Here is a 14,384-nt window from a genome sequence, read left to right as displayed (position 1 = left end):
TCACGGATCGGCGCTGAACTGAACTGAGCCACCCGCACCCGCCGGACACTGAGGGGCAGGAGAGGCTGCGCTCTCCTCCCCTCACACACACAAGACAGCAGCGGCAGCAGCAGCAGCGGTGAGCAGCAGGGGGGGGGAGCTTCATGTATACCTGGCACTGGGGGCATGTATACCAGGCACTGGGGGCATATCTGGCACTATGGGACATGTGTATCTGGCACTGGGGGCATATCTGGCAAAGGGGGGACATGTGTATATGGCACTGGGGGCATATGTGGCACTGCGGGACATGTGTATCTGGCACTGGGGGCATATGTGGCACTGCGGGGACATGTGTATCTGGCACTGGGGGCATATGTGGCACTGCGGGAATATGTGTATCTGGCACGGGGGGGGGGGGCATGTATATCTGGCACTGGGGGATATCTGGCACTGGGGGCATATCTGGCAATGGGGGACATGTGTATCTGGCACTGGGGGATATCTGGCACTGTGGGGCATTTGTATCTGGCACTGGGGGCATTTCTGTATCTGGCACTGGGGGCATGTCTGGCACTGTGGGTGCATTTCTGTATCTGGCACTGGGGGGCAATGTATATCTGGCACTGGGGGGCAATGTATATCTGACACAGTGGGGGCATTTGTGTATCTGGCACTGTGGGGCATTTGTGTATCTGGCACTGTGGGGCAATGTGTATCTGGCACTGTGGGGCAATGTGTATCTGGCACTGTGGGGCAATGTGTATCTGGCACTGTGGGGCAATGTGTATTTGGCACTGTGGGGCAATGTGTATTTGGCACTGTGGGGCAATGTGTATCTGGCACTCTGGGGGCATTTGTGTATGTGGCACAGTGAGGCAATGTATATCTGGCCCTGTGGGGCAATGTATATCTGGCACTGTGGGGCAATGTATATCTGGCACTGTGGGGCAATGTATATCTGGCACTGTGGGGCAATGTATATCTGGCACTGTGGGGCAATATATATCTGGTACTGTGGGGCAATATATATCTGGTACTGTGGGGCAACGTGTATCTGGCACTATTGGGGTCATATGTGTATCTGCCCCTCCCCCCATATGTGTATCACGCCCCCATTTTCATTGGCCACGCCCCATGCAGCATTTGGCCACATCCATTTTTGGGCGCATGCACACAGTACCCGTAAGACATTTTTTCTACTTGCACCAATGTGTAAAAGGAAAGTTGAAAGTACAACACAGCCCAGCAATACAGATCTAATAAAAACATTAGCATCTGCGCTGCCTAGCCAAAGTCTGTGAGTGAGAATGTGTGGTCATGCTGCTCACCTTTCTGTGATACAATCTCTGTCCTATTAGCACAGATGTCCAAACACTTGCTGCTGTTCTAGTACTGGGTCCTGAGCATACTGCTGTGCTACATCTTCTACTGGGTGTGTAGGTGCTTCTGCAGCAGCACTGTTATTCTGCTCTCTCATGCAATTCTCATGAGTCAGTAAGCACGTGCGGGCCAGACGCTGCGGTGGGCGCGCCTAGACGGGATCGCCCATGCACAGATGGACCCACGATTAGCTTGGCTCCATCTGTACATAGCCACAAACCATAAAATGATGCAGAAACTTCAGTTTCTACATAATTTTATGGAAAAGATGGTAGTCAGATGGTACTCCATCAGCATTCTTATTAGAACATGGATAAGTGGGAATTACTGGGAAGGAATGGCTTCCTTCCTTTGCATAGTGAATTGTTTTGTCCCATCAATACTGTTAATGCTGGAATGAACGTTGGGCTTGGATTCGACATAGGGCTCCTTATGCTTCCTGACAATATTTGAACATTACATTAATCCCAGGGCCGGATTAACAATGGGGCGGATGGAGCTGCAGCTCCAGGCCCCCCATTGAATATAGGCCCACAGCCCGCAGCAGTGAAACCACATAACCGTCGGCATTACAATGAGTCACAATGACTCATTGTATGCCGCATTCGCCGCCAGCACTTAACCAGGCCCGCCACCAGAGACAGTGACCCACATATACTGAACTGAAATCCCGGCTGCAGTTGGAGGGGCCACTCTCCTCTGGAGCGCCCGGCCTTCTCCCCCTAGACTAGTAGCGACGCTGCTGTGCTTAGTGATGCCCAGCCAGGCTTAGTGCCGCTGATAAGCAAGGCCCGGCCAGATAGGGAGGAGGGGCCTCTCTCAGCTCCTCCCCTTTCCTGCTGGGGCTCAAGGAGTCGGCACCGTATGGGCATCCCAACGGGCTGGCCTGGGGATGCAGGATGCCAAGCTGCCCCCCGTGCCTGTAGAAAAGACGCAGTGTAGAGCTGCAGGCACTGTGCGTATAGCTTGCAGCCAGGGGACATACAGAGTGTGCTCCCGGCCGCTCTGAAGAGACACACAGCAGCGTGGCCACAGGGGGCGGTGTTTAGGTCAGGGGCTGAGCCTCCGATCACAGGCAGCAGTTACGTATATTGCCCTATGCTCATGCCAGTACAGCTGCTGGTGGCATTAGGGCTGTACAGAGGCTGCAGCTGTGTCTGGATGGTGTAAACTGTGAGTGTGTGTGTATGGTGATTATGCCGTACTGTAGCCTCTCACTGCTGCTGCTGTTCTCCAGGATTACATGGACAGCCAATACTGCACAATAGCTGGCCACTCCCCTGGGACCAGCCACCAATGCTCTGAGCTCCTTTCCAGGCTGGTCCCTCCTATCCTGCCTCCCATACTCCAGCCTCCTCCCTATTTTGTGCCAGCCCAGTGAGTCCTGACTTCTTTTCCCTCCATTATGTGATCCTGGCTGCTTCTATAAGGTGTAGAAACCAGGCAGGTGGATTTTGGGGGGAGATAAAGGTTACAAGAAAAAATGAATCTGTTTATTATGAATGTAACAAATCTGAAATCCTTTCCTCTCCCACTCCATCCCATCCCACACTCTGTTGTTCAACCCCCCTGGGATTGGTCGGGAACCCAACAGTCGAAATACCGACACCAACTGTGATCACAACCCCGACGCCAGCATCCCGACAGCCGGGATCCCGAATGACTGACTGCCAGACTGTGGAAAGGTGGTGGTGGTGGGGGCATTTGGGGGGATTGTTGGGGAGGTTAGGTTTAGACTGTATGGGGAGTGTTAGGTTTAGGCTCCAGAAAGGGCGGGGTTAGGTTTAGGCTGCGGAAAAGGCGGTTAAGTATATAACCGCATCGGCGCCCCCCCCCAATATATACAAAACAGGGCCAGTGCGCACCGTAGGTGTGCGTCAAAAATATAAAGGCGTAGCTTCATGGGGAAGGGGCGCGGCCACAAAATAATACAAATTCATATTATGCTGTACAGTAGTCTCCATTATTCAAATTACGCCGCACAGTAGCACCACTTACACTCATTACACCAGGTAGAGCCCCTTTTACACATTAGGCTGACAGAGACCCCTTTGTACACTTTAGGCTGGCAGAGAACCCTTTTTACATTTAAGGCTGGCAGAGAACCCTTTTTACACTTCAGGCTGGCAGAGAACCCTTTGTACACTTTAGGCTGGCAGAGACCCCTTTGTACACTTTAGGCTGGTAGAGACCCCTTTGTACACTTTACACTGGCAGAGAACCCTTTGTACACTTTACGCTGGCAGAGACCCCTTTGTACACTTTAGGCTGGCAGAGACCCCTTTGTACACTTTAAGGCTGGTAGAGACCCTTTTGTACACTTTACGCTGGCAGAGACCCCTTTGTACACTTTAGGCTGGCAGAGACCCCTTTGTACACTTTAGGCTGGTAGAGACCCCTTTGTACACTTTACGCTGGCAGAGACCCCTTTGTACACTTTAGGCTGGCAGAGACCCCTTTGTACACTTTAGGCTGGTAGAGACCCCTTTGTACACTTTACGCTGGCAGAGAACCCTTTGTACACTTTACGCTGGCAGAGACCCCTTTGTACACTTTAGGCTGGCAGAGAACCCTTTTTACAAAAAGAGAAAGAAGAGAGTAGACAGATACATCTGCATTCACCGGGAAAGGGGGTCAGCACTCTCCCTCCAGTGCTGAGGCTGGCCGAGTGCTGTGCTGCTGCTGGGGTTGCGGACTGCATGGGCGGCAGCTGGCAGGACTTCTCAGTGGCGGCGGGGGCTCAGGCAGGCCGCAGACGGGGCCCTGGCTGGTGCTTGTAGGCGGGTACACCACGCGCCGTAGCTTCCACCACCGCGTCCGCTCCCAGAATGCCGTGCGCAAAGACCTCGCGCCCGCACCGGCATTCTGGGAAGGCGGGACATTCCGGAGAGGGCTAACTAGATGATGCCAGGTGCATTAGGACTGGGAGTGTTAAGTGGGAGGCGGGGCTGCTCAGGCAGGCAAGGGGACAGCACCGGAGTTGTCCTGCTTGCTTATTCCTCCATTCAGTGTGCTGGTTCCCAGCTGACCTCGCAGCACAGCAGTGCGCTTCCTCCACAAGTGCGCTGTGTGAAAGGCACACTTCGCGCACACCTAGTTACGGCTCTGGCATTGGGGGAAGGTCAGTATAATTACCTTGCCCCTGTCAGGATTCTCACCATCGGAATGCCGTGGTCGGTATACTGACCCCCGGCATTTTGAACCCAACCCCTCCACATATATATATTTTCACATTACAAACTATCGCTCCAAGGGGGTTAAACGTGAACATTAATTATAGATGCTTTCTGTGAGATTTTATGTGAATCCTGACCAAGTAGCTTGTTATTTATGTAATATTTGTTGTTTATTTTGAAGTTGTCATTTTTTTTCAACCATCAGAATGCTATCAGCCCCTCAGAAAGTACTGTAACCCTCCCCTAGCCCCTCCCATAACCCTAACCCTCCCCGCTGGTGCATAACCCTCCCTCCCCTCCCCACTTGGTGCATAACCTAACCCTTCCCGCTGGTGCCTAACCCTAGCCCTCCTCTCCCCGCTTAGTGCCAAACCCTAACCTCCCCCCTTCTTATTGCCTAAACCCAACTTTCCCTCCCTCGTACCTAACCATCTGCGGCTGCACTTGGACTGTGTTGACGTTTTTGAGTGAGCATCTTGAAAGATATAAATGAAGGAGACATATATATATATATATATATATATATCCAAATAGCAGCCGGCACTCGCTCCTCTCACTGTACTATGCCCCGGTGCCTCCCAAAGCAGGTCTCACAACCAAATACACATAGAGAAATGGTGGCACTCGCGGGACTTCACTCCAATAAATAATGGACACAGCGGTCACAAGTCGAATATCATATTCGACTTGTGCCCGCTGTGTCCATTATTTATTGGAGTGAAGTCCCGCGAGTGCCACCATTTCTCTATGTAAAATAAGAATTTACTCACCGGTAATTCTATTTCTCGTAGTCCGTAGTGGATGCTGGGGACTCCGTAAGGACCATGGGGAATAGCGGGCTCCGCAGGAGACTGGGCACTCTAAAGAAAGATTTAGTACTATCTGGTGTGCACTGGCTCCTCCCTCTATGCCCCTCCTCCAGACCTCAGTTAAGGAAACTGTGCCCGGAAGAGCTGACATTACAAGGAAAGGATTTTGGAATCCAGGGTAAGACTCATACCAGCCACACCAATCACACCGTATAACTTGTGATAAACTTACCCAGTTAACAGTATGAACAAACAACAGAGCATCAACCAATGGATGCCAACATAACATAACCCTTTATTAAGCAATAACTATATACACGTATTGCAGAAAGTCCGCACTTGGGACGGGCGCCCAGCATCCACTACGGACTACGAGAAATAGAATTACCGGTGAGTAAATTCTTATTTTCTCCAACGTCCTAGTGGATGCTGGGGACTCTGTAAGGACCATGGGGATTATACCAAAGCTCCCAAACGGGCGGGAGAGTGCGGATGACTCTGCAGCACCGAATGGGCAAACACCAGGTCCTCCTCAGCCAGGGTATCAAACTTGTAGAACTTTGCAAATGTGTTTGAACCCGACCAAGTAGCAGATCGGCAAAGCTGTAATGCCGAGACCCCTCGGGCAGCCGCCTAAGAAGAGCCCACCTTCCTTGTGAAATGGGCTTTTACTGATTTTGGATGCGGCAATCCAGCCGCAGAATGAGCCTGCTGAATCGTGTTACAGATCCAGCGAACAATGGTTTGCTTTGAAGCAGAAGCACCCAGCTTGTTGGATGCATACAGGATAAACAGCGAGTCAGTCTTCCTGACTCCAGCCGTCCTGGCAACATAGATCTTCAAAGCCCTGACTACATCAAGCAACTTGGAATCCTCCAAGTCACGAGTAGCCGCAGGCACCACAATGGGTTGGTTCAGATGAAAAGATGACACCACCTTTGGCAGAAACTGCGGACGAGTTCGCAATTCTGCCCTGTCCATATGGAAAACCAGATAGGGGCTTTTACATGACAATTCTGACACACGCCTACCTGAGGCTAGGGCCAACAGCATGACCACTTTCCACGTGAGATACTTTAGCTCCACCGTCTTAAGTGGCTCAAACCAGTGGGATTTCAGGAAAGCCAATACCACGTTAAGATCCCAAGGTGCCACTGGTGGCACAAATGGAGGCTGAATATGCAGCACTCCCTTAACAAACGTCTGAACCTCAGGCAGTGAAGCCAGTTCCTTTTGAAAGAAAATGGATAGGGCCGAAATCTGGACCTTTATGGACCCTAATTTTAGGCCCATAGCCACACCCGACTGTAGGAAGTGCAGGAATCGACCCAGTTGGAATTCCTCTGTAGGGGCCTTCCTGGCCTCACACCAAGCAACATATTTTCGCCATATACGGTGATAATGTTTTGCTGTCACGTCCTTCCTAGCCTTTATCAGCGTAGGAATAACTGCTTCCGGAATGCCCTTTTCTGCTAGGATCCGGTGTTCAACCGCCATGCCGTTAAACGCAGCCGCTGTAAGTCTTGGAACAGACAGGGCCCTTGTTGTAACAGGTCCTGTCTGAGAGGCAGAGGCCACGGGTCCTCTGTGAGCATTTCTTGCAATTCCGGGTACCAAGTCCTTCTTGGCCAATCCGGAACAATGAGTATTATTCTCACTCCTCTTTTCCTTACAATTCTCAGCACCTTTGGTATGAGAGGAAGAGGAGGAAACACATAGACCGACTGGAACACCCACGGTGTTACTAGTGCGTCCACAGCTATCGCCTGAGGGTCCCTTGACCTGGCGCAATATCTTTTTAGCTTTTTGTTGAGACGGGACGCCATCATGTCCACCCGTGGCAGTTCCCATCGATTTGCAATCTGTGTGAAGACTTCTTGATGAAGTCCCCACTCTCCCGGGTGGAGGTCGTGGCTGCTGAGGAAGTCTGCTTCCCAGTTGTCCACTCCCGGAATGAACACTGCTGACAGTGCTAGTACGTGATTCTCCGCCCACCGAAGAATCCTGGTGGCTTCTGCCATTGCCACCCTGCTTCTTGTGCCGCCCTGGCGGTTTACATGGGCCACTGCCGTGATGTTGTCTGACTGAATCAGCACTGGTTGGTTTCGAAGCAGAGGCTCCGCTTGACTCAGGGCGTTGTATATGGCCCTTAGTTCCAGGATATTGATGTGCAGACAAGTCTCCTGACTTGACCACAACCCTTGGAAGTTTCTTCCTTGAGTGACTGCCCCCCACCCTTGGAGGCTTGCATCCATGGTCACCAGGACCCAGTCCTGTATGCCGAATCTGCGGCCCTTGAGGAGGTGAGCACCTTGTAGCCACCACAGAAGAGACACCCTGGCCCTGGGGGACAGGGTGATCATCCGATGCATCTGAAGATGCGATCCGGACCACTTGTCCAGCAGATCCCACTGAAAGATCCTCGCATGGAACCTGCCGTAGGGAATGGCTTCGTATGACGCCACCATCTTTCCCAGGACTCGCGTGCAGCGATGCACCGACACCTGTTTTGGCTTTAGGAGGTCTCTGACCAGAGTCACGAGCACCTGAGCCTTCTCCTCCGGGAGAAACACCTTCTTCTGGTCTGTGTCCAGAATCATGCCCAGGAAGGGCAGACGCGTCGCAGGAATCAGCTGCGACTTTGGAATGTTCAGAATCCAGCCGTGCTGACGCAACACTTCCTGAGAGTGTGCTACGCTGATCAGCAACTGCTCCCTGGACCTCGCCTTTATGAGGAGATCGTCCAAGTATGGGATAATTGTAACCCCTTGCTTCCGAAGGAGCACCATCATTTCCGCCATCACCTTGGTAAAAACTCTTGGTGCCGTGGACAGGCCAAACGGCAACGTCTGGAATTGGTAATGACAATCCCGTACCACAAACCTGAGGTACTCCTGATGAGGCGGATAAATGGGGACATGCAAGTAAGCATCCTTGATGTCCAGAGACACAATAAAATCCCCTTCATCCAAGCTTGCAATGACCGCTCTGAGCGATTCCATTTTGAACTTGAATTTCTTCAGATAAATGTTCAGGGATTTTAAATTTAAAATGGGTCTGACCGAACCGTCCGTCTATAGTGGAATAGTAGCCCCTTCCCCGTTGAAGGGGGGGACCTCTACCACCACTTTCTGGAGAAAAAGTTTGTGAATTGCCTCCAACACTATCTCCCTTTCCATGGGGGAAGTTGGTAAGGCCGATTTTAGGTAACGGTGAGGGGGCATCACCTCGAATTCCAGCTTGTAACCCTGAGACACAATTTGTATAGCCCAAGGATCCACCTGTGAGCAAACCCACTGGTGGCTGAAATGTCGGAGACGCGCCCCCACAGCTCCTGGCTCCTCCTGTGGAGCCCCAGCGTCATGCGGTGGATTTAGTGGAAGCCGGGGAAGACTTTTGTTCCTGGGAACTAGCTGCATGGTGCAGCTTTTTTCCTCTACCCCTGCCTCTAGCAAGAAAGGACGCACCTCTGACCTTCTTGCTCCTCTGAGAACGAAAGGACTGCATTTGGTAATACGGTGCTTTCTTAGGTTGTGGAGGGACATAAGGCAAGAAATTTGACTTCCCAGCCGTAGCTGTGGAAACTAGCTCCGAGAGACCGTCCCCAAATAATTCCTCACCCTTATAAGGTAAAACCTCCATGTGTTTTTTAGAGTCGGTATCCCCTGTCCATTGCCGAGTCCATAAGACCCTTCTGGCAGAAATGGACATTGCGTTAACTCTAGAGCCCAGCAGGCAAATGTCCCTCTGGGCATCCCGCATATATAGGACCGCGTCCTTGATATGTGCCAGGGTCAGTAGAATAGTGTCCCTGGCCAGGTTATCTAACTCCTCAGACAGAGAATCCGTCCATGCAGCTACCGCACTACACATCCAGGCCGAAGCAATTGCTGGCCTCAGCAGTGTGCCAGAATGTGTATAAACAGACTTCAGGATAGCTTCCTGCTTTCTATCCGCAGGATCCTTTAGGGCGGCCGTATCCGGAGACGGCAGGGCCACCTTCTTAGACAAGCATGTCACGCCTTGTCTACTCTAGGGGAGGATTCCCAGTGTAACCTGTCCGTTGGCGGGAAAGGAAACGCCATAAGTAATCTCTTGGAAACTATCACCTTCCTGTCAGGGGAATCCCACGCTTTTTCACATAATTCATTTAATTCATGTGAAGGGGGAAAAGTCACTTCATGCTTTTTCTCCCCATACATATAAATCCTCTTGTCAGGGACAGGATTTTCCTCAGAAATGTGTAATACATCCTTCATAGCCACAATCATGTAGCGGATGGCTTTAGTCATTTTAGGCTGCAACTTTGCCTCATCATCATCGACACTGGAGTCAGATTCCGTGTCGACATCTGTGTCAACTATCTGGGATAGTGTGCGCTTTTGAGACCCCGTCGGCCTCTGCGCTGTAGGATCAGGCATGGGTTGAGACCCTGACTGTCCCCCGGTTACAGTTTTATCCAATATGTTATGCAAGGAGTTTACATTATCATTTAACACCTTCCACATATCCATCCAATCAGGTGTCGGCACCGTCGGCGGCGACACCACACTCAGCTGCACTTGTTCTGCCTCCACGTATCCTTCCTCATCAAACATGTCGACACAGGCGTACCGACACACAGCACACACACAGGGAATGCTCTGACTGAGGACAGGACCCCACAAAGGCTTTTGGGGAGACAGAGAGAGAGTATACCAGCACACACCCCAGCGCTATATAACCCAGGGATTACACTGTACCTTAGTGTTTACCCTGTAGCTGCTGATAATATATATATACTGCGCCTAAATTTATGTGCCCCCCCTCTCTTTTTTACCCTTTAATGCACCTGTATACTGCAGGGGAGAGTCCTTCCAGCGGAGCTGTGGAGAGAAAATGGCGCTGGTGTGCTGAGGAAGAAGGCCCCGCCCCCTCAGCGGCGGGCTTCTGTCCCGCTTTAATGTGTAAAAAATGGCGGGGGCTCGGGCATATATACAGTCCCAGACTGTATATATGTCTCTTTTTGCCAAAAAGGTACTTAATTGCTGCCCAGGGCGCCCCCCCCCCCTGCGCCCTGCACCCTACAGTGACCGGAGTGTGCGGTGTGCTGTGGGAGCAATGGCGCACAGCTGCAGTGCTGTGCGCTACCTTAAGTGAAGACAGGAGTCTTCAGCCGCCGATTTCGATGTCTTCATGCTTCTGCTGCTTCTGTTCTTCTGGCTCTGTGAGGGGGACGGTGGCGCGGCTCCGGGAACGGACGATCAAGGTTAGGTACCTGTGTTCGATCCCTCTGGAGCTAATGGTGTCCAGTAGCCTAAGAAGCGCTACCTAGCTGCCGGGAGTAGGTTTGCTTCTATCCCCTCAGTCCCTCGTAGCAGAGAGTCTGTTGCCAGCAGAAGCTCTCTGAAAACAAAAAAACCTAACAAAATACTTTCTTTTCTAGCAAGCTCAGGAGAGCCCACTAGGAGCACCCAGCTCGGCCGGGCACAGATTCTAACTGAGGTCTGGAGGAGGGGCATAGAGGGAGGAGCCAGTGCACACCAGATAGTACTAAATCTTTTTTTAGAGTGCCCAGTCTCCTGCGGAGCCCGCTATTCCCCATGGTCCTTACGGAGTCCCCAGCATCCACTAGGACGTTAGAGAATATATATATATATATATATATATATGGGAAGCAGTTAGTTTCCCGGCGGACAGGATACTGGTGCCGGAATCCCAACAGCGAAGGGAAACCAGGCGTTAGGAATCCCGACCGCAGCCCGGAATCCCCACTCAGGGTGGTCCACACCACCCCCCAATGGAGAATAAATTAGTAAGGCGAGAAAAGCTTGCCACCGGGCCCGAAGCACATCAAGCCCACAAGGTAAAGTGCTGTGCTCGCCACTGGGATCCCACCTGTACTTCCATTTCATTTCCCATACCCTCACTGCAAAATTCCCATTTTGACGAGCACTGTTAAGTGGTTGAAGGTAGGCACTAGCTATGACCTCCATGCCACACCCAGCGCACAGGCCACACCGCCTTTTTAAACCACGCCCACCACAGCACTTGTCACACCTCCTACCAAGGAACACAATAGGCCCTTCATAAATTTCAGCTCCAGGCCCATGTGGACCTTAATCTGGCACTGATTAATCCACAGTAAACTCAGGTGATGCCCTACTTACTCTCCATTTCAATGTATTCACCCATATTTTATAGCTTGTGGTATAGATCACCACTTAAATAAGATTTAGGGGGGTATTTATCACTGCTTGGCAAGATATAAAATTGTGAGAGATAAAGTACCAACCAATCAGCTCCTGTCATTTTTTAAACACAGCCTGTATAATGTAAATTATAAATCAACTGGTTAGTACATTATCTCTCACAATTTTATCTCTCTCCAAGCTTTGATAAATACCCCCTTTATATGTAACATTAAATGGGCATAGGATACCATTATTAATGTACATCAGCTTGTTGGCTCGCCGAGATAGTTATTTGCTTTTTCAGTAATTCTTTCATTGGTGTTTATTTTTTTAAATGTATATTTATTTTCATTGTGTTTCAAATTATCCCTTTTTGTCTAATGTACAATGATTTATTTGGCCACTTTTCTGTACTAACAAAACTGTTTTTGCACACTTTATGATTTAGATTATATATACATTGCACTGCACACATCATGTTTTCAACAGGTTGGAGACAATTCAATAAAACACGATGGCCACAAAGTGCTGTTCTGGAATGGTCCATCATGGGCATCAACTGCAAGTTTTTCCTCACAACCCACAGAAGTTGCAGGAACCATACTTGGTGGATATGTGAACAGTAGAGCATTGCTGCAATGTTTGGCAGCACATCCCACAAAAACTGAATTGCCCCCATTGAGTGTCCTTGTACTAGAAAGATCATGCTTGTGTATTCCCTGGTGGTGCACCCAATCCTCTGTTTTACTATAACTGTCACCCATATATTCCTGAAGGTATCCCATGAATGTCCAAGACTTCTAAATTACAGGATGCATAGTAAAAATTGATACAATAGTAAGGCACATACCTTATTTGCTGCTCTCCTTTCCTGCTTAGCTTTCATCTCTGCTAGCAATCCACTCCCCATCACTTGAACACCATATCTCCTACTACTTTGTGGACTACTTTTGCTGTCAGTCTTCACACCATCATCAAGCTGTAGAATCTCTTCCAAAGAGTCTGGTGTTTTTACCTCCTCTGATCTCTCTGTACTACTGCTAGGTCCACTGCTCCCAACACTGGCACTGGAACTCACAGCTCCATTGGTATCAGTCACTTTGTCTTTCTTGCCTAGGTCTGGAGCAGGACTTTTAACAGAAGGCCTAGGAGATGGAGGCTCTTCGGTCACTATAACAGTCTGTGGACGTTCTGACTTGGATCTAGATTTAATCAAATTTAGAAAGCCACTTTTTCTTGACTCTCGCCTCTTTTTTTCCTCACCCTCATTAGAGTCTTGAAATTCTCCTCCTTTGAAGGAATATTTTCTGTGACAAAAGAGAAAACAGTGTTTTAGCTTCTATTACTTTTCTACTTCTATTTAGCAACATCAACAACATACATGATCGAAGCATCATCAATGAATAAATGTCTTCCACGCACCATTATTATAAAATGTTAAAAGTATTCCATGTTTCTGTATCTGCATTCTTTAAAAAAGACTTGAGACGTTCTTATGAGATCTAAGACTTCATTACAGTAAAATGTGTCTGCATCAGAGAACAGCAACAGTGAAATTTTGGGGAGTGCATGGCAATGTGACCCGCGCTTTGTACATCAGAACATGAGCTGGGTTTGGAGCAAATCCGGGTTTTACCATGCATATGGAATAGCTCCGAGCATGAGCGGAAGAACAGAACGGGGAGCCTAAGGAGGGTGGACCGGCAGTGCAGTGTCATCCCTCTCCCCCACCCTCCTTGATGCCTTTGTCGAAGTCAAAAATATTACATAGAGAGAACATACAGACTCCACACATTATGAGTCACTATGCTTGCAAATACGCGCAGCGAGCACAGCAATATATGGTAACATACGCATTTACACAGACACGCCACAGAGATAGATTCAACACATATTTCATACAGCACATAAATTTAAACATATCAAGCACCAGACATCATAAGGTTTTAAATTATATAATGGAGTAACGTCATGTATGTGTATTATTGGAGCGGAGCAAGATGGACATGTCGTGTTTGGTGTCAAAGTAACCAGATTAATGTGTAGATTCATTTGGTGCCTGTGATTAGGTTGTAGCACATTGCCATGAGTAGATATGATTGAATGTATGAATATGAAGCCACAATTCAACTGACAAATAAGGACATTCCATTTAAAGCATGTGGACAGGAAACTCAGGCCAGCCCTTTTGATGTCTTCAAGGCTTGCATATGAACTGACCAATGACTCATCATGAATGAGAAAGTTCCCTCCCCTAGACTAATAACAAGAGATCTGTATACGCCCAACAGACTCGGTGTATTGCTGAATACACACACAGAAATTTCTGTTTCCCCCTGGGTCCTGAGCGAGATGGAGTGTTGGTGATATTTTGCTGATGTTAGCTGGTGTTGAGGCACAGCTAAAGATGGAGGAACTGGAGCTATTATAAAGTGCATTGAGGGAGATGGTGATGTATTGCTGGCCGTGTATGTATTTGAATTAGTTTGTAATAACTGCTTACTGTGTAAATTGTAACCATGTAACTATATATATATATATATATATATTGTACATTGTGATATATTGAATACATATCCTTTTAATAACAAATATATACATCAATGAGCTTTGGAACTCAGATAATGTGTGGGTGTATTGTTTTCTCTTAATGGGATGCAGTGTTTTGCGATGTATAGTGCACATTCATAGCACATGGTAATAAGATGCGCAGGCGTCCACAGTATATATTAGAGCTGGCATTTGAAATATTTGTTAGAAAGTAATTTGACTTGAACACCCTGTGCACAAAAATTATTTGCTGATTTGATTGGCGGGCACAGAGCCCGACCTCAATACCACTGAGCACCTTTGGGATGAATACA

General features: G+C 49.1%; 1 protein-coding gene across 3 annotated transcripts in view; it reads right to left on the bottom strand.

Moving 5' to 3' along the window:
• Positions 1–14,384, bottom strand: part of CARMIL1 (capping protein regulator and myosin 1 linker 1) — a 581,945-nt gene that overhangs the window by 51,655 nt on the left and 515,906 nt on the right. For all 3 annotated transcript variants that reach the window (XM_063923281.1, XM_063923283.1, XM_063923284.1), the window contains one exon: positions 12,371–12,827. In XM_063923281.1, the coding sequence (XP_063779351.1) occupies positions 12,371–12,827 (457 nt within the window). The remainder of the gene's footprint in view (positions 1–12,370; positions 12,828–14,384) is intronic.

This window comes from Pseudophryne corroboree, chromosome 5, assembly GCF_028390025.1.
Source record: "Pseudophryne corroboree isolate aPseCor3 chromosome 5, aPseCor3.hap2, whole genome shotgun sequence".
Classification (NCBI taxonomy): domain Eukaryota; kingdom Metazoa; phylum Chordata; class Amphibia; order Anura; family Myobatrachidae; genus Pseudophryne; species Pseudophryne corroboree.
This window is presented reverse-complemented; position numbering and strand designations above follow the sequence as displayed.